The 24,847-nt window shown below is 38.5% G+C and overlaps 3 protein-coding genes across 3 annotated transcripts in view; all 3 read left to right on the top strand.

The window, feature by feature from the left end:
* The first annotated feature begins 6,574 nt into the window (after window positions 1–6,574).
* LOC145781619 (coadhesin-like) lies at window positions 6,575–11,224 on the top strand. Its single transcript, XM_082593294.1, has 8 exons — window positions 6,575–6,642; window positions 7,032–7,190; window positions 7,491–7,615; window positions 8,301–8,467; window positions 8,907–9,073; window positions 9,514–9,721; window positions 10,415–10,685; window positions 10,998–11,224. Exons 1-8 carry the CDS (start codon window positions 6,575–6,577, stop codon window positions 11,222–11,224), a joined length of 1,392 nt encoding a protein of 463 aa, XP_082449420.1.
* Window positions 11,225–11,309: 85 nt separating this feature from the next.
* On the top strand, window positions 11,310–24,549 carry LOC145781618 (SCO-spondin-like). Its single transcript, XM_082593292.1, has 23 exons — window positions 11,310–11,314; window positions 11,566–11,691; window positions 12,059–12,242; window positions 12,893–13,091; window positions 13,627–13,778; window positions 13,970–14,179; window positions 14,688–14,853; window positions 15,311–15,459; window positions 16,062–16,292; window positions 16,653–16,746; window positions 17,179–17,211; window positions 17,800–17,930; window positions 18,482–18,733; window positions 19,009–19,183; window positions 19,635–19,783; window positions 20,194–20,364; window positions 21,035–21,190; window positions 21,538–21,690; window positions 22,232–22,387; window positions 22,800–22,952; window positions 23,159–23,338; window positions 23,643–23,798; window positions 24,355–24,549. The coding sequence occupies exons 1-23, from the start codon at window positions 11,310–11,312 to the stop codon at window positions 24,547–24,549; spliced, it is 3,576 nt and encodes a 1,191-aa protein (XP_082449418.1).
* LOC145781905 (uncharacterized) overlaps window positions 24,459–24,847 on the top strand; it is a 64,210-nt gene continuing 63,821 nt past the window's right edge. Inside the window, exon 1 of the mRNA XM_082593598.1 lies at window positions 24,459–24,510. The gene's annotated coding sequence lies outside the window, so the exon portion shown is untranslated. The remainder of the gene's footprint in view (window positions 24,511–24,847) is intronic.

The following is a 24,847-nucleotide window of genomic DNA, read 5'->3' as shown; positions in this document are numbered from 1 at the left end:
TGCTCTTCAGATCCGTGTACGTCGTCTCCTTGCCGAAACAACGGCCTTTGTAGACCGACCCTAGGAACGAATTTTGAATGCCTTTGTCGGGAAGGATATTCAGGAAATCTATGTGAAGTCGCACCAGGTAAAAATTTGTCAACTTTTGTATTTTAAAAATTAAAAACTAAATTTTGTCAAGAGAATGAACCCATTGCAAGACTCTCGTTAGTCACACTGTCTCGATATATCAGCTCCGTTTTGAAACCAAAGAATTAAATTGCAAAGTAACAGAACAGTTTTGCGTGCGATGAACGTGGGTCGGGTTGCACGTTGCACATTTTACGAAATGACACCACAGACCTGTAATTGCTTATTACAGTGACCTTAAGTATTTTTGTAACAATAAGCGCTTTGACTTTAAAACTCGTCATTTTTGCGTATTTATTTTTAAGTGAAGATCGCAATGGCTTTTGGCCTTTGAAAATTAATGTAATTTTGATGAAAGAGATGCCAACACTTAAACACAAATAGCTGGGGATAATTTTGATTCCATTTTTACTTGTTTTTTTACAAAGCTTTCAGGCATTCAAATGTTGGTTCTTCTTACTTATTTGCATAAGATACAGATTGACCTTTCAAATTTAACAGAAAATGTTTATTTTGCTTGCATGAGAAAAAAATTTGCATTCTCTTTTAGCCATGTGCTCCATACTACATGAAAATGATCAGATACATGACTTTCATTTCTACAGTAGATTGCGCTGTCTGGAAATATCCATTGTTCATTATATTATGACGAATGTGCATGCAATAAATGACCACGCAGCTACCTCACGCCTAGCTAGCCTAATTTCACACTGGTTGAACTTGTCGGGTTGCCAAACAAAAAATAATGTTACTAAACGTTGCAAACTTAACCCGTTAAGTGTGTGATTAAATTTTCGCAACTCGAGTTACTGTGCTCATTTAATTCAACGATATTAGAGAGTCCCCAGCCTACAGAGCAACAAGCTTTTGTTTTAATTTTCTTTCGTATTTTTTTGCTTTATTTTGTCGTTTTGACCATTCCGGAGAAGTCAATATTGGACAATTGTTTTCTGATGTAATCGTATTGTCACTGAATTATTTCTGTCAGACTGTAATTGTCATTGCAAGCAATGATCCTCGGTTTCTTTATAGCGCTGTTCAGACAAAGCGAATAGACTTAGAGAAAAGTGAAATTAAAAGTTCCATGAATAGTTGCGATCACGAAAACGACAATATTTGTCGCACAGCCAGAGCGACTGTCTCGGACGACAATAAATTGTTGTCATACGCAACAGGTTATGACATAAATGAATCCTGACCTTTCCGCCGGCTACGGTTTGTACATCCTTGGTTTATCCCATGGTTTAGATGCTGTTCTCCATTTACACTAATTAGGCCAAGTTGCCAGCTTAGAAATGGCCACAGTTTGATAATGCTGTGGAAATCTTTGTGTAAAACTATACAAAGGCTATCTACAGCTTATACTGCATAGTGGTTGGCAGATATTAGTTCTAGAAGCTGGTGGTGGGTATGTGTAATTATTTTTGTTTATTTACATAATACGGCACTTTTTTATATTGAATATTACAATTTTCAAATAAACCTTACGATTCCTATCTTTTTGTAACATTTTGTAAAAATAAACAATATATTGTTTTGTTGCTTTAGTTTAAAGATGAAAACACGTGTTATTTATAAAACAGAACCAAAATCCAGGTCTCTAACATAACTTTATAATGTGTTTCTATTATACCTGAGAAATCTTGTTTAAATTTCACTTATGCATTTTACAGCAAATTCTTGCTCAACTGTGACTTGTAGAAATGGAGCAGCGTGCAGAAATGTTGGGAATTCGTTTCAATGTATCTGCGCGCAAGGGTTTTCTGGGACCTTCTGCGAAATCGGAAGTGATCCAGGTAGGCCAAATTCTTTTATTGCATCTTGATCGTGAAAAACTTAAAGCTTTATCATTTAATAAACTTTGATTCCTTTAATTTTCTGTTTAACAAAAGAGTTTAGTTTTCATGCATTCTGTTGAATAGTTGATTTATTGCAATTGTTTTAATATTTACGATGCATTTGCATGCCGATTTAGTCTTTTGCGAACACTTCGGTGTTAGTTTAGGCCTAAGTTTCAAAGCATTTGTAGCCTTGAAAACCAACTTCTTTAAAATTTCTGTTACCTGCTGTGATAAGACGATATTCAGTCTATATTAACGAATTCAACTTCTTTAGACCCCTGTGCCTTTTCACCATGCAGAAACGGAGCTCAATGTATCTCGACACAAACAGGCTTTCAATGCAACTGCCCAACAGGGTTCACTGGGCTTATATGCTCTGAAAGGGTGGCAGGTGACGTAAACCATTTGCTTCACATAAGCCTATGAAGATTAATGATAATAAATTCGTACGATGACAAGCCTTACATTCATCTACATTTACGTAAATATTTGAGTCATCTATTGCTTTCGCGTCGATTTTCTCGTTTTCTCGTCAAACGTAAAGAAACCAGGAGAACTCAAATCGAATGGAAACTGAACTGAAAGTACAACGCAAGCGATAGAATACGTCATAGCCTATGCAGTGTGAGGAAAAAAGAAACATAAAATTACTTAATCAAAAAGCGTACAACATAAAATGAATTGTGACGTTTGTACCAAGAACGCAGGACTTACAGGCGTGTATAATCTGAAAATTTACTTGTGCATTGTGCAGTGAATCCTTGCGCATCTGTGACTTGTAGAAATGGCGCAGCGTGTAGAAATACTGGGAATACATATCAATGCGTTTGCCGACAAGGGTTTTCTGGAACTTTTTGTGAAATTGGAAGCGAACCAGGTAGGCCATCGTTCTATGCTAGTTTAACATCCTAGTAGGCTAACTACTATTATTATGACGTTCTTCTATCGAGTCCTCTAAACTTGATTGATGCACCACAGATTGTTACATTTTTTTGCGACAGAGTTGTAGGCTGAAAGGTCCCATCTACTGTATGAGTGGTAAACTGAGGGCACGCAAGAAGATGGTTCGCTGTTTGTTCTAGTTACACTAATACATGTAGCTGGGCCTGTGTTGTAGCCTCACTTTACCATAGCAGATTTGTAGTACGGCCAACACCGATTCGGTTCGGAATCAGTTTAATATTTCCACTTTCCTCAAAAGGTATTTGCTCCTGGGGGGAGGGACCCTGATGGTAAAACCTTCATTTAAATAAAGGATAGGTCATGGAAGTATCGTTAGACGTTTTAGTAGAATTACGTTAAAGCGATGTAAAAATGGCAACGCACGCTACGTGGATGATTTCTAATAGCTTCTTTTCTATGTTAAGTAATGTAGTTAATACTGTATATGTACTGATCGTAGGCTACCTCCAGCAACTTTGAGTATAAATATTTTCTAACATGAAATCTCAGGAAGCCCAAAACTTTTCCTCGTTGGCTTTTGCTATAAATTTACTGATTGCATTGTACTTCATTGGGGAAAGTACTTTTAAAATCATTTTGCTAAGAAATTACTAAAAGCTGGATAGTTTGCACTCGTGTGCTTGAACCAAACTATATGACGAACTTCCTTGTTAACTGCATGAGTTGTCCGATGAAAAACTTCTGATTATTATGTTTTTTTGTTTTTGAAAGCCAGATTTGACTCTATGGTAACCTGGATAGTCCATCTGAGCTTATTCTAACGTGTTTAAATAGTTTTTCAATTTGTTGATACTTCTTGTAGAAGGAGCGTTCTACCTGGTGTAAGCATAAGGCTGAGTACTCGCCAAGGTAGCGTCGAGAACTCTGCGGCATGAATTAGTGGTGCGATACTGATGAGCCTAGCCTCAAAGGCAAAACACGTGTCTATCGCTGTCAATTCTTGCAACACTCGACTGCTGAGAAACATTTGTTAATGCTGTTTCAGACCCTTGCGAGTTTTCACCGTGCAGAAACGGAGGCCAATGTGTTTCTACACCCAACGGGTTCCGATGCAACTGCCCATCAGATTACTCTGGGCTGGTATGCTCTGTAAGAGTCTCGAGTAAGTATATTCTTGCATTTTACCTAAGTCTAGTTTTGTTGCGATTTATTATTTACTTCACGTAATCAAAATAATTTCTTAAACTGTTGTGTAACAAGTGTTATAATGCTCAACCCTGTTGTATTGTTGTGTCATGCCTGTCTTTGGTACAAGTAGAAAACTTGTTGAGAAAGCCTAGAAAATCTACTTTTAAACGTTTTTTGCCATTCTTTTGTTTTTTCAAATCTGAATCGTATTGTAGATCTGAATGTATTTAACATTTTGTTAAACATTCGTTAGTTCTGAAATTGTTTTTTGACTTCTTCATTCAACAAATGCAGTGTTTCAGTGTTTGGACAAACACTATAAAAAGACTGAAAACGGCCCCGAGTTCACCGGACCTTTTACATTTCATCATTAATATCGCCATAAGCAGTTGTAGTGGTTTGGTTATAGATAGCTCAATAAATTTGTATATGCATTACAGTGTTTACTTCTCGATCTCATTGCATTGTTTTTTCTTTATGGCATAACGATTAAGATAAAAAACGTTGAAACATTGACACAAATGTCATGCATTATTTAATTTCAATCATTTGTCGCATACAGATCCATGTGCGGCTAGACCTTGTCGGAGCAACGGCCAGTGCCGGCGACTCGGTGGCAGTCGATATGTATGTTTGTGTAGGTTTGGCTTCAGCGGCGCAAACTGTCAAAATGGTGAGTATTTCACTTACTTTTTTTTTGTATTTCATGACACTTCACCAAACTTTAGAGGGAAGTTCAACTTTCGAACTTTCGGTTATATGAAAGGTGCTGTTTTAACTTGTTTGCTTATACGTTCACTTGAACGACCAAGTGAATGTGGCCAAATATACGGTTGGATGAAGCTCGTACTATTTCTCAGTTAGATTTTTTGTCGTGCTGTTTCTCAGTTGAGTTGCGTTAGCGTAAAAACATTTATTGTAATGCTGCTTCGGTTTCAGCTTTATTTGATTTGTACTGTTTTTTGTTTTTTTTCTATTTTTCAATGAAAATTTGTCGTTTGCGGCAACCACATAGTGGTTTTTTGCTTTTGACCCTTTCCAAATCCAACCGTTCTGCTGGTGTTGTGCAGCAGGTACATGGTTAGTTGATTATTGTTATAAAATACTGTTTTCACTTTGCTCCAGGTCCTCCCGCAACTACTACTCCGACTACCACACAAAGAACTACAACCCGTGTGGTCATTAGTAAGTAAAAAGAGAAACTTGGTCTTTGTACAACAGCTAGCAAAAGTTTCCCTTTTTACATCGTTTTTACGTATGGTAGTGTTAAGTGAAACGATGTAAAAAGGCCAACGCTTTCGAGCTGAGTGTTTTCTTGTGTTATTGGAAAAGAGAAAAAAGGCTTGGTAGCTTTTTGCCCCAGATGAGTATCGTATTCAAGACCTCTCGAACGTTTGTTAGATACTTCATCCTTCATCCACGCTGGCGGCAGTTAGGCTACTATGATACATTTCCGTACAATATAAGCATCACTTGTCGGTCCTATCAAGGCGAAACATACCAACGAGAATAGGGTAGCCCATGGCCACCTAAAGATACGGCCTGATTTGTCACATTTTGCAGAAATTTCCAGGTTTTTCTAACTTTGGGCGAACGTTTGAATAAATTTTTCTAAAAATTAGATTTTTATGTTTTCTTTACTCTTTTTCTCAGATGACACAATAGGTTTTAACATCCTCTCATGTTGAAATACAAAGAAAATTCGATTTCGAAGATTTTAGTCAGACTGTTAATTTTTTAATAACAGTCTGATTTAGCATTTTTCAACTTACTTTTTCTCATTTGCTACTGCTTCCCCAAGGCAACAAAAAAGTTTTATGTCATTAGGAAACCGCAAAAAGTAAAAACATCTCAAAAAATGTCAGTCAAGCACTAGCAGTAGCTGTAATCAAAATCTGCAAAATTTGACAAATCAGGCCGCATCTCCAGGTGGCCATGGGTAGCCTCTTCCTTTCTCCCTGCCTCTGTTTCTTTAGCATCCACAAGTATACCTACCCAATTTATTACACCGCTGGTAAAAGTAAGCGGCTGTATAATACAGTATAATTTGGCTACATTAAGTTATAAAACTTTAACAGGAAGTGGCTGGTTGGAGTGGGGAAGTTGGTCCGAATGCAGCAGGACATGTGGTGCAGGAACATGGATCAGGTTCAGAGGATGCATCGGCGGTACCGCTGGAGGTTCTATCTGTCCTGGTGCCGGCCGTCAGGTTAAAAAAGTTCCGCTTGTTTTTGTCTTTTTTTTTACTGAACTTTGTCTGCGAGAGCGTGTATTCAGTGACTCTTGGTTCAACTAATTTAAAGAACATGAAGGCAATCAAAGGGAATTTTTGGAGTTCATCGAAATTTCTAGAAAAAAGTTGTTTACCATTTCAATTTTTTTAAATCTTAAGTTTCTCTTTTGCTGCATTGTGACAAGTTTTTTTTAGCCTCAGCTTACTAAACGTTTTGTACGATTTCCAGACCCAAGCCTGCAGCATCGTAGCCTGCCCAACAGCTCCCCCGATCCCTCCTATGGCTTGGGGACAATGGGGCTCATGGAACGCATGTCCCGTGTCTTGTGGAGGAGCCTTCCGACTCAGGTACCATCACTTTTCGTTCTTGTGATACTTTTTTTGCTCAATTGTTTCAAGTTTGTCAACACCCTGACAGAAAACCAATAGACTGGGAGATGCATTACTTTGAACCTGGAAAAGTAAAAGATTGGAAACCGAACATACTTTTGGTTGTGAAGGCTTGATCTAGTGTCAACAAACGTGATAGTTTAAACCCATTTTTCACCATTAAGGTTTTTGCTGTATGGGACCGCTCCATTCGCCAGTTCGTATAGAAAAGAGTCGTTTCAGTTGCAATCTTTAGATACACAGCATTAAGAACTGCATCACTATACTGTAGAATGATGATGTCATCATTTAAATAAACTTACACAGTTCTAAGTGCACATTGTTCATTTTTTCCTTTTGCAATCCAGGAGCCGGACATGTGAGAATGCCCGTCCTGGTCAGGAGTGTCCAGGAAGAGGAGCGGAACTGAACGAGTGCTCCACTAATGCTTGCCCAGCATGGAGCGAATGGACACAGTATTCCACCTGCTCGCTGACATGCTCAGGTGGCATACAATCTAGACAAAGGTGAATTGAATTTTTTTTTGTTTATTTTGCATAGATCTTCTTTTACATTCAATTTCAATATCCAGCAATCAACTCTTATCCATTGAACGATTGAACGCTGACTCTTCTTGCATTGCATCAATGTACATCATCAAAGCGAACAACACCTAAAAAGCAAATGATTAATTGGAGCCCAAATTTTTGTACCATGCAAGAATCTCGTATACTTTTTTTCATCATTGTCCTGTTGTACTGTACAACATTAAGTATTTTCATTTAAGCCATTCGGCATCTTTTTTTTATGCAAATATTGAATGGTAGAACTTGCCGAAACGGAAATGATTGTCGGGGAAGCAACGAAGAAACCAGGGTCTGCAACAGTGAGATTTGTCCATTCTGGGGACAGTGGAGTCAATACGGTGCTTGTCCAGTCACCTGCGGTGGAGGTAAAAAAAATAGAAGGTTATTTAAAATTGTGCGAAGTACTAGTTAGGCTCATGTTGTTTGTGTTTTATACGTTGTCCATTAATAACTACTTTACAGTAGGCTATATCAAAATATACTTCGCATGCAGAGAAATTGCTGTGATAAGTAAGATTTAAAAGTCATAGTGTAGCAGTCAACGTAGAAATGATATTCTTTTTCTCTGTTAGTGTGACGTACAAGAAATGTAGTTACGACGTCTGGTTACCCTCGACAGCGAAATAAAAATTACGGAGTTCAAAAAGAACGCAAACATTTGTTCGACACAGTGCTGACCAAAGCATGTGTTTGTATCTAATGTTTTTACCACAATCGATTGTACTTGATGAGTTGTGGAATGAATTGTTAGAATCTTTACTCTTGAAACGAAACAGCCTCTTTTATACCTCAATATTAGTAGTTACGCATCCTTGTCAAGGCTTTCAACGATGCAGTTCTAATCATCGAGTGACGGGTTGATGTGTGAAGTTTTGTTTACACTTATAGTTGAAGTGTCGTTGACTGCAGTAAATATTGTCCATCTATATGTTTATGATGTGAAATCAACTGCATTGCGTAGATTTTTTCATCTTTTCATGCATTTATTATACAACAGATCATCCACCCTCTGCCAAAGTTGTATTTTGATTAACATATCTTTATTTTTAGCCCAACAATCTCGCACAAGAGTATGCAGATTTGGCAACGTTGGCCAATCAGGCTGTGATAGCATCGATGATGCTGTTATGAGGAGGGATTGCGGTGCACAGAATTGCGAATTTTGGACCGAATGGTCGACAACTGATTGCTCGGTCACATGTGGCTCTGGGACAAGGGTAAGAAAGAAGAATTTGATTTTTAACCAATCATAAATTTGCGTAGAATGTAAATTAGAGCTGCTATATAAAGCTAGGCTTTTTGATGCAAACTGGAGAGAAATTTTACACCATTTCATCTATTTTTTTTTTGGCGATTTATCATAAGGGAGTCATGTCTACTACACTTTCCATGTGGGAGCATTCGAACATTTAATTCTCATCATTCTATGCCAATGTGGCTTTGACTCGAATGACTTTCAATTTTTGTGTGCTTTGATGATATTTTACGAAGTTGTTCAACTAAATATAGACGTACTTAAGAGCCTCCCTCCGCTCAGGTTACTAGGCTACGATCTATGGTTTGTTTTGTCAACAACAATCGCGAACAGTTAACCGTCAAACTTTTGTTGCCGTTGTTTACAACTGTGTCAATAAAGAAAATAAATGCCTGTTACAGACACGAAATCGAATCTGCTCGAATGGAACACCAGGGTTGCCAGGTTGTCCCGGCGACGACAGTGAAACTATATCGTGCTCAAGAGCTCCATGCCCGGCCTGGGGAGAGTGGAGTGATTTGAGCCAATGTTCAAGGACCTGTGGCGGAGGAACACAAACGCGTACAAGGTGATGTTTTAGTCTCTAGCAGTTGTCATCGAAACATGTTTTGTCCCATTTTATATTAGAAGCAAGTTGAAATATGTGGATTATTGAACAACAAACTAACTTCTATCGTCTTTATCTGTCACACTTGCAACTCTTGTTCTGACTAGTACTTTTTACAATAAGCGCCATTTTGTTACGAAATTAAAATAGTTGCACTTATTTTTATTTGTATCTAGTGCCTCGTGGTGTGACATACCGTACATAAGAAAAAGGATTTGTGAACACTGTGTCTTCCTTTCTGTAAGAATTTGTCGAGTTTATTTCATTGCTTAATAATGTCCGTGATCTTTGATTCCGTTCTTCCGTTAATAAAACTGATACCTCGGAATAAATTTTAAATTTGTTCCAAATATTCTGAAATCGTATAGCATGTTCATCATCCCTTTTCTACCTCAATGCAGGGAATGCCAAAACGGCAGAGAAGGCGTGGATTGCCCAGGAGATTCTATAGAAGGAATCACGTGCAACGGACGAGCTTGTGAAAGGTGGGGCGAATACTCAGACTATTCCTCTTGCTCACGAACATGCGGTGGTGGAACACAAACGAGAACCAGAAACTGCATCGGAGGATTACCCGGAGATCCCGGATGTCCAGGAGCAAGAGAGCAGGTGAATAGTTTTGTTTGGATGAAATTTGAATCATGGGAAGACCAACTGAAAATAAATCAAAGCACAGTATTGTCAACTTAGTTAACAGAATCTTACGAAAATACACGTCGACAGCTTTGTAATGTTTCTTTTTTTTAATTTGGACAAGTTGTTGGTAAATTCATAGAAATACTGCTACTTCTCCGAACAACACAACAATACGTATGAGACCCTTTTCTTAATGTTAGTTTGTGTGTTCATCAAATAAACAGTCAGAGAATAATTTGCTGATATGAATCTCATTGCATTTTAAATGGTAAGCTATTTTCAAGTTTTAGAAACGTTCACAGTTGCCGTTGTTTATTTTTCTACCGTTTTGCTACAGCTCCAAGATGTTATTTATAACCTGCTGATTTGGCCCTTGCACTTTTTGGAGCAGAGTTGTTGAATTTTGTTGCTTCTAACTAAAATAAATAACGAATAATAGGATTTGTTTAACGTTCGGCAAAATTCTACTGTTGCGACACAAATAAAATCATTGAACTTTTTCGAAGTTTACTGTACATCTGAAAAAGAGAAATATACGACAGTTAAATAATTGACAATTTTTATTTGATGACCGTACTTATGCATAAGTGGTAATTTAATCAAGATAACATTGTGTCTGCACCTACCACTGATACATGTTCAATTATATTTGTTATAACTTTACAGAGTCAAACGTGCCGGGCCAACACTTGTCCTACCTGGGGTCAGTGGGGGTCATATGACGACTGTCCAGTCACATGTGGAGAGGGGGTCCGAACCAGGCGCCGGACGTGCCAGCCATTTGGCACACCTGCTTCTCTTTGTGGCGGATCAGAAACTGACTCGATAACTTGTGTCGCGTCCGGTTCGTGCGACTTTCTCAGTCAATGGACGTTCATCGACACCTGTTCGGTGACGTGTGGAAGTGGAACGAGAAGACGATCGCGTCAATGTCTTGGTATTCTATTTGTGAAACTTATGATAATGACTTAATGTGTGAAGTAGATCGTGACCTGTCAAATGCGACTTGTAAACTTTTAAAACATTAGTTAATTTGAGAACTTATTCTGGAGAGATGAACTCACTGGCCTGATATTGTCATGCAGTCTCTTAAAATTCTCATTTACACCTTTTATGTGTACTTTGTTTATACACATTGGCTTTAAGTAATTAGGTCATAAAAACAGAAGCAGATGTTCTGTATGTTTTTTCAACCCCTTTTCAACAATAAAGGAAGCTTGTCTGATGGAAAACTTTTTTTTTCACTTAGGAGGTGGAACCGTTGGATTCGGAAACTGCATTGGTCCAGTGCAAGACACGGTTTCTTGCACTCTTCCTGATTGCCCTTCATGGGGACCCTGGAGTGCTTTAGATTGTAGCCAGACTTGTGGGAGTGGGTCAGTGATCCGTCGAAGAGAGTGCGTCGGCGGAGTGGAGTCCGATTGTCCTGGCTCCGCAACTCTCGTAGAATCCTGCAATCTTGCGGTAATTTTATAATAGTGTTTCATTTACAAAACTATTGCAGTAAGTTATTATATCTCTTGTTGCTAATATTTTTTTGTAAGAAGTTGATATTGTTACAATGAGGTGTCCCCCGATAACTTACGCGTTGCATGTCATTGTGCAGCGTGTGATTATTTGTCAATCCTCAATATTTAGTGTAGTATGTTTTTCGGCAGCCGATTGCAACAAGAATTGACAGCGATAGACACCTGTGCTGGCTGTTCTAGCGAGTGCACTGTTGTGCTTACTCCCATGAAAAATGCCTCTTACGTTTTAGTTTAGTGTCATACTAACAACTTTTTGATCGACATCCTAAAACATACATCATCTTTCAGAATTGCCCAATATTCACCCAGTGGGGTAATTGGGGGAGTTGTTCTCTCACTTGCGGCGCAAGCACGCAGACACGTGTGCGATCCTGTCAGTTCGGACGGGTTGGAGATAGCGGTTGTGAAGGCCAGGTAGTTGACACAAGAAACTGCGAAAGCAATCCCTGCCCAGCCTGGGGCGAGTGGTCATCATACACTACTTGCACGTATGTCGCTCATTTAACCTATGGTGGAAAATACTTTTTGTTGTTTTTTGTTGTTGTTGTGTAGTGTATCTTTGTTATACAGATATGAGCATATCATTGCATGTTCTCTAAACAAATAATGTTGAAGTGTAGGCTAAGATATCCAAAACAAAAATTAGATTTTCAGCTTTCGTACATGAGCTTTCAAACTGTTGATACATTCCATTAAAATGAGAATATACGTTGTTTTACCTCTTTTACTGATTGTTTGCTATTAGATGAGTGCGGTTGTTTTATTAAGTATTCTTCATCAGGCAAACCTGCGGAGTAGGAGGATCACGATTCCGTTCCCGATCTTGCCAGAATAGCGGAGGAGACAACTCCGTTTGTCCAGGTTCCGCCACAGAGTCGCAAAACTGCAACAGTCAAAACTGCCCCGTGTGGTCAGAATGGTCTCTTTACGGAGATTGTAATGTGCCTTGTGGCACTGGAAGTCAGGTAGGCACATCGTGTAATAGTTTGCGTGTAAGACTACACTATATTTTCATCTATTTTCAAAACATTTTCATCTTTGTTCAAACCCAACGGGTCCACAGAGATTATTTGACCTTGGGATTAGAACCCATGGGTACAGTGGGATCATGCTGTTCTTAAACCATGGTCGTTTTGCAAGTCACAAAATGTTTAATGTACTTGAAATATTTGAAAGCGCGTGAATGGTTTTATATACCGAAACGGTTCAAAACCATTTTAGTTTCATAGAATTGTTTTACTTCTGTTGTAAATTTTTTAAAAAACAAAAGCACCAGATACTTTTCAAAAAGGTTTGATCAATTAGCTGACTCTTCTGTTATGGTGGTTGCGATGTTGATATGAAATTTAACTTATTAATTTCAACTTCGTGAGCGAAAAATCACATCGGAATTTCAGATTTTATTGTTTAGGATTTTCAAACTCGAAAATTGAAAAGAAAAACTTTGAAAACTTTGTTGAGTTATTTTAGCCATGTAAGAAAAAGAAGAGGTGTACTTACAAACATCTGCCAGATTGTCTAATAATGCAAGAAATATCTACAATCTACAATAAATAAAAAATCCATTTAGGTATAATCAACTTTCAGCTTATAAACTTATACTTTGACGACATAGGTCCGTACACGCTCTTGCAACTTCGGCAACCCGACCCAAAACGGCTGCCGAGGTCCTCTCACCGAGTCTAGAATCTGCAACACACAACCTTGCAGCAACTGGACTCCATGGACAGACTTTACTCCCTGCTCTGTGCCATGCGATGGAGGCATCTCATTCAGAGAAAGAACTTGTGTACTTGTGGATGGAGCAGATGAAAGTGAGTCTTGAGTTCAATGGTTTCGCAATCTTTTTCTAAATAGCTGTTTTCATATTTAACATGCTTCATAATAGAAATTGGTAGAGACTTTTTAGTTGTGTCGTCGTAGCATGTTTTTATCATGTAAAATAAACTAAACCATCACTAAACTAAACCAGTTGTAAGTGATACTTTGCTTACTTTTTGGTTTCTAAACACGGCTGTTTTTTTTTATCAGGTAATGAATAAGTTTGTCAAGCATAGAATAGTTCACAGAACTACATTACTGTAAATAAACAATCAAAATAATAATAATTTTAAAATCAAAAAATGTGCAACTGAAAGGGTTAACATTCTGTGATACTTTAGCATATACACCAAAAAACTGTAGCTTACCATGCTCTAAATTAAATAATTAAGCCTACCTGTGTCATGATAAAGGTGTTTTACGTCTCAGCAGTGACGTGACCAAATGTTCCCTTGGATCCGCTACTGCTAACGGTAGTACTGTGCTACATGTTTGATTTCAATCTAATCTTGTTTTATCTTTGATTAGACCTTCGCATCTGCGTTGGGAACGGGAGAGAAGAAGTCACGTGCAACCTTGATCCTTGTGCCGGCTGGAGCCAATGGGGAGAATACAGCGAGTGCACTTTGACGTGCAACAGCGGACTTCGATCTCGACGGAGAACTTGCCTCAACGGCCAAGTATGTTGTTGCTACGTTATCACAAAGATTGCTCTGGGGAATTGCAGCATAAGTTAAATATATTCTTTCAGCAGTAACGAGTTTTGAAAGTTTGATTTGAAAAAGAGTCTTTACATACAAAAATTGTTCAAATAATAATTCGGTCTTGTCAGCACAAGCTCTTTAATGAATGCGACTTTTTTTTCTTTCAGCCTGAAGACTGTGGAGACTTGCCAAGAGCAGAAACAGTCGTTTGCAACACACAGGCTTGTCCTTTCTGGGAACCGTGGACAGCGTTTGAGCCATGCACGTCTTCCTGTAATGGTGGAACTCAATCCAGAAGACGTTCGTGTGTAAATGGCAACCCAGGAGATGTGGGCTGTCTTGGCTTGTCAGTTGAAATGACAAGTTGCAATTCTCAAGTAAGGCAGAAGTATTTGCTGTGAAGTAGTGTATAGTTTACTGTAGGCTTTACAGCTGTTGATAAAGTTTTGATCAGTAAATTAATAATCTATGACTTTACGGTGTGCAGCCTAATCAGAACAACAGCATGCCCGATCAACTTCTGTTAAAGACTTGTTCGTAAAAAAACCTTTGTTGAATGACCTTTGCAATGAGCACGTTTGAGTTTTGAACGCTATCTTTCATTAAGTCGTCAACTGCATAGCCGAGTGCTGAGAGCACTGGTAGGCTATAACATTCGAAAGACCGCTGATACGACATCACTCAAGGGTGTATAACTGTATAACTGAGTCTTTGGCAAAACATTTTAAGGTTGTCTTCCCATATACTTAATCTAAACCGTCAACTACTAGTCAAATCGTCAAGCCGTAATCCTGGATACGACAAGACAATATACGTTGAGATGTTGTTTATAGCTGTTATGTTGAATAAATAACCTTGAAAATTGAGTCACTGTTGCATTTTTAGTCCTGTCCCACCTGGGGCCCATGGACCCCTTTCTCTGAATGCTCTACTACCTGTGGAGGAGGACAAAGATCTAGATCCCGCAGCTGTTCCAATGGAGTCGTAGGAGAAGGCGAATGCACTCCTGGCGGAGATTCAGAAATACGTTCCTGCAGCGACCAGAATTGCCGTAAGCTTTTCTATAGCACGTTGTATATAGTATAACTTAGAGGAGAAGTAGTAAAGGCTGTCGCAAAAACATGATTTGCAGCAAAGTATTTGGGTTGAATTAAATTATGCAAAAACAAAACCAACAACGAAACAAGTTGTAAAGTTGGCGACGTCTATTTGTTGCTGACGAGGCATAGTGGTTTGCCGAAAATATTCCATTATTTTATTTTGTTGTTTTTTTTGTAGTGATGTTATTCAAGCCAATTATTGCGTAGTCGGTCACTTTTTTAAGTGTTCGTGGTAGCCATGATTGTTTTGTTTTTTTTGCTAGAAATATTCTAACTGGCGCACTGCTTTATTAACGTGGTGACTGTTACATTAAGGTTATATCAGACAGGTTTTGATGCCATTTTAAATCATAAATCAATCTTTTTAAAAGTGAAAACATAAAAAAAAACCGTTGTTAACTTTTCCAGCGATACTACTTGAGTGGACTCAATGGTCTGCTTGCAGCACTACCTGTGGCTCTGGGACGGAAAGACGAAGCAGAGTTTGTTCGTTTGGAGACTTTGGCTTCATTGGTTGCATTGGTGCTGCCACTGATGCCAGAGAGTGTCGTCGACCTGTAAGTATTGGTTTTTGAAACTATTTTCGAAGCAGAAGAGTCGACGTAAAAGAAAGAAATTCTAGGGTTTACACTTCGCACCTAGAGTTTACACTTCAGAAATAGGATGTTGCAGTAGCAAACTAAAGTGCTCACTGCATAAAGCAGAGCCAGAAGAAAAAAAAGTAACACTTTCAGACGCTGCAATCGTATTCTCACAGATGATGTAACTTAAATTTAATTGTTTTGAACTTATTAATTGTTCAAAGGCAAGATTCGTTCATAAAACACTAGATAAATTTTTTCATTTTTCTTCGCCAAAATGCTGGCATTCCAGACAGCCACTTTATCAGGTCCACATCTGGTAAAGATCTAGACCAGGTGAAGCGGCTCTCTCGGATGTGATTAATAATAATATAATCTTTTTACAGAATTATTTAATAAAAATCCATTTAGCTATGCCAGCATTAGCTAGCAGAGGTATATATTATTTTATTGTTTATTGCTGTTAAAACCAAGGCCAGTTTCTATAGTTTCATTACGTATTTAACGTCAATACTTTCATCACTGTATCAAGCTCATTTTTGTATCTAAGTGATATAACCAGCGTTTATTCTCTCCAGCCTCTTCCATGTGGGTCATGGGGCCCGTGGAACGCCATAGGATCTTGTTCAGTGACTTGTGGAATTGGCAGTCAGCGTCGATTCCGCGCTTGCCAAGGAGGAGTCGCCGGGAGCGTCGGATGTCCGGGAGCAGATGTGGATACAATCGATTGCTCTCCAAGAGTGTGTCCTATCTGGCAGGAATGGTCAGTGTGGTCACCCTGCAGTGACACGTGCGATGGCGGCGTAGAGGTATTTTTTTGATTTTCACTCTTTAGGTTTAGCTCTAATTCGTATTTATCTTTGCTTTTGTTGTTTATTTTTTGTTTCTATAACATTTATCATATTTTTTCACATTTGTTTTTTTTCCTTTAAATATACAGTTTTCTTGCTTTACGAGTTATAATACCATGTATTGTTATACAGTATTACATATTAAGATATAATAATACAGTATACTTTATTAAAACAAAAAACACCAAAATCCAAACGGTATATCGTGTAAGACGTGATTCCAATAGTTTAGTAAATCTCAAGGTTAGGGTAGAAAATCTAAAGTTTAGTTGATTGATTTTGCGGAAAATGTGATTATTCTTATCCCTGCTTTATTAGAGGCGTACAAGAAGTTGCGTGGACGACGATCCATTCCAAGTGCGTTGCGAAGGCGAATCGTCTCAGGTCCGATCTTGCAATGACTTCCCTTGTAGTAAGTGTTTTTAACTTTTTTTTGCATCTTAACTTAGCAATTACTTAAGATTAGATATCCTGTTTGTTTTTGTAAATCAGAGTTAGATGTTGTTTATTGTCTCGCATTGTTGTAGTCTTCCGTTAAAGAGATTATCTCCAAGTAGTGTATTTGTTTTTTGTTTGTTTGTCGTATCCAGGCTTACACCCGGTGGTTGAAGATTTAGATTAAGTGTTCGGGAAGGCAAAGAAGCCAATCTTCGTGTCCACCTGCAGGCATGCCTTTAAGTGTCCTGCCACAGCCGCATGCTCTTGAGCGGTGTCGAACCGGCGCCCTTTCGATTGCCGTTCCAGGGTTCGCATCACTCGCTTATGCAGCCGACTAAAGTGTATTTAATGGCTACTTCCGTTCATCTGCATCTACAGTGTATACAATCTCATACTTGTTTTTCAGTTGATGAACGCGACGGCTCGCTAGTCCGAGAAAGTAAGTTTCGTTTGAACGTTTTTGTGACCCTGGATCTACTTGATACAATGTTAGACATAAAACATTATGTTTTTTTTAATATTACAGATTTTAACTATAAGCAATTTTCTCCGTGTATCACAGAGGTGTACAGGAACAGGTTTCGGATCCGGACCCGAATGTTACTGTTGTACACCGGTTCAAAAAGCAAAAACGGATCGGATCAGGATCCTAAAAATCTTTGATCCGTACACTTCTGGTGTATTACACTGTTGAGGATGTTTACGTCTTGCCCATCAAACATTGATTGTGCAAAAACTTAAATGGTGGTGTGATGATCTTACGAAACTCAGTTAAAAGTTTTTCGTTATGGTTTTTGCTCTTTGATAGTCAGCTGAGTGGCCTGGTGGGTAGAGTACCGACCTCAAGTCTGCATGTTTAGGTTTGATACGCTGTCGGACCACACAAAAACTTTTTAAACACATTCTTAGATTTCTTTGTACTTTGCCACCAGCATTTAGGGGATGAACTTAGAGCGAAAATATAATGAGCGGCTGCATTGAAAGCATTTTCATTGCAAAGCGCTATAAGTTATATTTCATCTTGCAGACTGTACTGTTTTGGATGTTGGTCTGATCATTGATTCAAGCAGCAGCATAGGAGCCGATAACTTTGAAGTTGTGCGCGACTTTCTGCGCAGGTTGCTGATGAGATTAGACGTTGGACTGGACCTCACAAGGGTAACTTGTTCAGTGTTTTTGTGAAACTCAAGATTTTCGTTTGAATCGGTACTCAAGGAGTTGCTTAATCTCTCTTGAATTTTACGCAGATTACTTTTTTATTAATTTTGCAGAAAAGTAGGTGTCAAAAATTGCTTATAACTGAAAATGCTTAAAACACAAAAGTGTCATTTTATCATTCAAATAAAGATTAATGATTTCTAGGACATGTCATAAAATTTCACTTAATATAAGCCAGTAGTTTTCATGTAATCCATCAACGTTTTAGGTATAGATGTAACCCGTCCACTCGTTAGTCCAAATAAGGTTGAACATATTTAATCATTTCTAATACTTTGTCATGCGTTAGTGTGATGTAGTTTATCATAACTTTGTTAAAGTTACGGAAAATTCAGTTTTGCTTTTATGTAACAAATTCAAATTAGGCTTCTTGCCGTTGCTAATTATGGTAAAACTGATTTTGCTGGTTGACGTCTCGCAGTAGAGTAACGTTATCACTTTGACTGTAACTTTTCGTTATTTTAACGTTTTTTTACATATTTTTCTTGTAGTTTGCCGCTCTACGTTACAACAATCGCATCGAGCAGTTGTGGCGATTTTCCGACTCCATAAGCAGAGATGACTTGATCACTCGAGTCAACAGCATCACCTACAATGGGCAAGGCACACTGACTGGTTTGGCCTTGTCGTACGCCGCCGCTAATCTTTTTAGCACATTCCAAGGCAACCGACCGGATGTTCCTGACCTTGCCATTGTCTTGACAGATGGGAGAGCTCAAGATAATCCAGAAATTACAGTCGCTGTAAGATTTTACAATTTGGGTAGATAGGTTACTTTTTTTAACCATAAACAGACATAAATGCTGTGTTGTTGCTCAGTTATGTCTGTCAGATGTTTGCAGCCAAAGAAACTTCAATGCGATACTGTACTGCGATTCAATTTTTGCTTTTTTGTTTCCACAGTAAGGGTTACTGCTAAATCATTTTAAAAGTAGACACAACACTGGTTTATAGACAGTTCGTAATATTTGATTTTGTGTTTGCAGTTTCATATTTTACCTTTATTTTCAAAACGCAGCTTCTCAAAGAGCGGAACATCCTTGTTGTCGCCATTGCTGTCACCGACTTTGTCGACATCGACCAAATCAACGCCATCGCGTCTGATCCCGATGAGGCGAACGCTTTCTTCATCAACGACTTCGCTGGCTTGCTGAACGTCGTCGAAAACATCGCTATCTTTGCATGCGGACAAGGTACGCTGAATATCTTGGTACGCTGAATAGTTGATAACAAACTACGTTTTTGTAACGTTGTCAGCATGCTGAGCCAACGTCAAATGAATGAACTTTTGTTTCGTTGTCTTCATCGTTTTGGGCCAGGTCCAAGATCGTTGTACTGTGACAGTTTTGCATAACCAATTCATTTGACAAAGACTGCCATTTTTATATCATATCGTTTCAACGTTGCTATACGTTGAAAAAATGTAAAAATGGCAACCGTTGCTGATTGGGAATTTACTCTGTTTTGTTCATTTCACCGAAACAACCGTTCTGATATGAGTTCAGTTTAAAGTTTTCAAGATTCAAGATCGAAGGCTGACTTCACCCAGCCTATCGAAAGCTTTAACCTTTTATAAATATACCAAGTCTTTTTCAACATGACGTTGTATGTTTGTAAATATATCACGATTTAACGTTTTTACAGCACAATGGACGCCGTGGGGTTCATGGAGTGACTGCTCCGCTACATGCCAAGGCAGCACCCCCAATACTCGCACACGAAGGAGGGAATGTGTCGGAGGCTTCGGTATCAATGAAGGAATATGCGACGAAGGGCCTTCCTCGGAGACTGAGGTTATTCTTCTGTTTTATGGCATTTTTTTTACTGAACTAGAAAAAAATGTATTTGTTTATATTTAGATGGTTATCATCATCATCATTCATTTTGCTTCAAAGAAGCCTCGTCTTTATCTCGAAACAATAGGGCCGACCAAATATTTAGATGTTTGTACGGAAATAAATTTTGAATCTCCGAGCCTGCTTTTTTTCTAATTGAAAATGTAAGCTGTCAAAGAAGCTTTCCCAATCAAAGGATAAAGATCAAATCAAACTATCAAATTTTTTTACAAATAAAAAGTTTTTGAATTCAAAGTAGTATTTGTTTAAAATGAAAAGATCGTTCTCAAGTAAACTGAGTTTTCTCATTTAGAACTTCAAGTTTATTTGATTTTGTGGCAAAGCGAAATTAAACTTTTTTGTTTCAGATTTGCAATTCGGAAAATTGTCCGTCATGGTCACTCTGGACACGGTACACTGAGTGCACAGTCACGTGCGGCGGAGGTTCTCAAAGCAGATCAAGGACCTGTAGGTTCGGCACTGTGGGATTACAAGGCTGCATCGGAGAAATCAGTGAAACCGTCGATTGTAATGCACAGGTGATGATCACGTAGAAGCTATACTTATGTTCAAAAAACGCTTTGAAAAGAATATTGTGAACAGTAGTAGCGTTGACAGGGGTCCAAGGGGTACTTTTAGACCCGGCCGAGATGATTTTAAAGCCCCTTAACCTTAGGTCCGGGAACTTGAAGCAACCACTGTAACACTACATTATAAAGGATATACAATAGTGTCTCTTTCTTAAAAGTGTCTTCATTTGGGATCAGATGATCCCATTGGTATCGTTTCAAATTATCCTTTCAACGGCCATGGTGATTTTTTGACACCGTGACTGCTAAGATGCAGTTGTGTTTCATTGCTGAAGATGAAAACAGTTTAACTTTCAAAGCGTTGTGCAAACCAAAAGTTTATTTTCCAAATTTGTGATTGTTTTTAGAACTTATTGCAGTTGGTGTATTGTTTAGAAAAAAGAAAAAAATATTTTGAAATATGGTGTAGATTTTACTTAGATGTCAACAGTTTTAATCAACGGTCAACACCTGTTGATTGTTGACAGTCTTGAAAATACATACTAGACCTTTCCTTCCAGCAAACGGTCTCTGTGTTTTAATAGTACAGTATCAAAATCATTTAAACCCTTTGACCTATGCCACTGTTATTTAACATACTTTTGCTTGATTAGCTTAACAGGCTCTGTTCGTATTTCAGTCTTGTGCGTTTTGGAGCGAGTGGAACCAGTGGAGCACTTGTGACGTCACGTGCGGCAGGGGTGTAAGATCACGCGGACGCACGTGCGTCGGAGGCGTCGCAGGGTTTGCCGGTTGTACCGGTTTCTCCGCGGAGACTGAAGATTGCAATGCACAAGTATGTTGAATTGCAGATCATATCATCGTCAGATCACTTCATACAGATCCATCTGACTGGATTTCACGATTATAAGTTAGAAGCGATTTGTAATTTAAAGTAAAATCGAAAACTGATACACGATTTTGATAACTACTTTCAATTATCCTGTTTCAACATTTTTTAAAAACAAGTTTCACCGAGATGAAATGCTCGAATTAGTAGAATGAGCTAACCCAACTGTCGCAAAAGTTTAAAAGCTTTTGTCTGAAATTACCTGATCGTTTGATGATGATAATAACAAACGGTTGAAGGGCGATACGTTTTGGCGGCAACTTTAAACTGGTTAATTTTAATTTGATCTCCAGCCATGCCCGAATTGGACGCCTTGGGGGCCTTGGGCCGGATGCACCCAGACTTGCGGTGGGGGAACATCCACTCGAGTCAGAACGTGCCAGTTTGCTACCGACATAGATTCTTGTCCCGGTGATCGATCTGAAACGGTCGAGTGCAACTTACAGGTAAGAAAAACATCCCGTTTTAAGATGGCAACATTCTTTATTTGTAGCAGTTTCCAATTTTAACGCTTAATTATGCGTCGTTACCACATTGGCTGCATGATCGAGTGGTGAAAGCCGTGGTACAGCACTCGAAGGACTGGGTCGACACCGCTCAAAAGTATGTGTCTACGGCAGGACACTTAAAGTTGACGCGAAGATTTGTTTTCTTGCCTTCCCGTCCACTTAAAGTAATCTACATCTTCAGCAACCAACAAAGTAAATCACATCGGCTGAGTGTTCCATTAGTCGTTGCACTTTTATCCATTTGATTTAATACTTTTGATGTAAAATTGTGATTTTAAGAACCTTAGGTTTACCATTTTCATGTACGTATGTTAAGTTATTTACCTAGATAAGAAAGGTTTCATAATCTCTAAAAATTGCCGATTGAGTATCACGTGATCACTTGTAGAGTATTATGTGCTTAATCTATATAAGTTACAAAAAAACAATGCATTTTTATTTTTTCACGTACTAATTCCGTTTTAAATTGTTCCTGCAGTTATGTGGCTTTTGGAGAGAATGGTCTCCTTGGACTTCTTGTCCAGTCACCTGTGGTGGAGGATCTCAAACACGTTCCCGGGTCTGTGAAAATGGACTTCCTGGTTCTCCCGGATGTCTCGGCCTCGCTGACGAGCAACGGAACTGCGCTGACAACGTGAGGGCTTCTAAATGCAACTGAAGTTAACCGGTTTAATCTGGAATTTATTTTCTAGAAGTAACTCACCGTTCATTTTGTTGAAACCTAAAAAAAAACTTTTTTCATTTAATTAAGTCGATTGGTTTTAATCCTTTGCTTGTTAACTGAATGGAGAACAGTATTTGTCTCATTTTAAAATAAATGGACATTTGATTTGATTGGACAATAGCTCGCCACTTGACCAATGAGCTTTAATAAACTCTAGGAAAGTTTTGATTTTATTAGAAACTACATTCGATTAGATCTGGTGCGGATCTTTACCAAATTAACTGCCTGTTTGAGGAAGGAAAGCTGTGATCATTACAAATTGTATAGCCTATTCGATTACGATTTGTTACAATTAGAAAACAAGCGAGTATATTGTTTCCAGGACTGTCCAAACTGGGGTTCTTGGACAGCCTGGTCTGATTGCAGTGCAACTTGTGAGCTGGGAAGTCGAAGAAGAACTCGCACCTGTGTCACTTCCACCATTGGAGTGTTCTGTATCGGAGAAGATTTCCAAGTTGAATCTTGCACTTTGGAGGTTCGTTTCACCTTCGATTTTCAGAACTAAACATGTTTTATGCTGATAATTATGAATAACGTTGGAAACATCAAAACACCGTACCAAATTCAGTCAATTCAAAATAGCAATCTGTTCAAAAATTTTCCACTATGAAGCAAGAGCACTATAATTCGTTCTGCAATTTTTCGGCTTCACTTTGCGAAATCTAATTTTTTAATATTTAGAGTGTCTGTCCAACATGGACTCCATGGCCTACTCCTCCTGATCCATTAGAAAATGATCCTGATTGCTCTGAAAGATGTGGAGGAGGAACTTTGAGACAGCGGAGGTCATGCATTGGTGGCGATCCAGGAGATGTTGGATGCGAAGGATCAGACAGCCGCTTGGTATCATGCAATCAAATAGTAAGTTGTCAGTCTGTCGTCAGCCTGCTGGAAGGATGAGATGAAATATTAAAAACGAATTTCCTCTAAACTGCTTGTATGTAGTGCATAGGAAAAAATGATTCTTGCGTAAAAAATTGACAGAGTGTTGACAGTTGACAGAGTGTTGACAGTTGACAGAATGTTGACAGCTGTCATTTAACAGTAAAACAGCTCCATCATGCTGAAAATCACCTTTGAAAATTGCGTATTTTATCTATTAAAATGTTATCCTATTCTAAATCTATTCTATGTATTTTTTACGTTTATGTACTTCAACTTTCAGCCATGCAGTGGATGGACACCTTGGGAACAGTGGGGCACTTGCAGCTTCACCTGTGGGGATGGAGTCAGACGCAGAGCAAGAAGTTGTTTCAGAGGCGAGATATCAGCAAATGATTGCCCTGGTCTTCCTTCACAAGAAGAATCATGCTCACTTGGGGTTTGTACTGCGCGCTATGTCTTGTCTATCAATAAATTGCTCATTTTGATTCATCATCACATAATGTCAAAGGTTATAGTGATAGTTCAGACCTAAAGCAAACCTGAATCTGAGCTCATATTTGAGACGCTATCACATTAGTTAATGGCACGTTAATATAATGACGCCAATTTTAATGAAATCCAAAGTCCTCAGCTAGTTTATCTCACTGAGTGTCTTTATATTCTGTACTGTTTGTGTATACTTCCACATGTATTGCAAGGAAACTATTTTAAGACACTGGTTTGAACATTTCAGTCACATGTTACATTATTTGCGTTTTTTTAGATTTTTTTTAACTGGCTAGATATCTTCTATCATGTTTTTGTGCTGACTATAATTTATTGTTGAGTGGTATTTGACGCACACGATAGTTAAGATCTACTAGCAACCACAATTTCTCTTGTAGCCTGTTGCGTTGCTTGTCTGTAGTTGGTAGTTTCATTGTTCACGTTGTTGCTCTGAGCACTCCCACTAAACAAATGACACAGCTGTTAAATTCTTTTTTTCGTGACAGGACTGTCCCTTCTGGTCCGCATGGGGGAGCTGGACATCATGCTCCCTCTCCTGCGGAGGTGGTGTGAGATCTCAAGGAAGATTCTGCATCAATAGCGTGGATGGTGTAAATGAGTGTGATGGTGTGGACACAAATCGAGAAGCCTGTGCTACAGATGTAAGCTTACTGAACGATCTTGAATTGTATGATTTTTAACAAATTTTCAACAACTATTGTACTTAAAGGCTGTGCAATGTGCTTTGAGATACTCTTAGCATCTTTCCCCGACAGGGCTCATAACGTTTCAGATTTTTTTAAATCCGAGAAAAACAATGTTATTTTGCTAAATGTTGCGTCACACCATTTAGTCTAGCACGTATTATTAAATAAGGACCTTCTGTATCCTCCTTTTAGGGGGAAACAGGCTGTAGAGGTTTTAGAGAGTAATAACTATATTTGATGGTATAAGTAATTAAACTGACAAATCCAAGCAACAATGCGGCATTTATCACAG

The sequence above is a fragment of the Aplidium turbinatum genome, chromosome 13 (genome assembly GCF_918807975.1).
Source record: "Aplidium turbinatum chromosome 13, kaAplTurb1.1, whole genome shotgun sequence".
NCBI classification, from domain to species: domain Eukaryota; kingdom Metazoa; phylum Chordata; class Ascidiacea; order Aplousobranchia; family Polyclinidae; genus Aplidium; species Aplidium turbinatum.
This window is presented reverse-complemented; position numbering and strand designations above follow the sequence as displayed.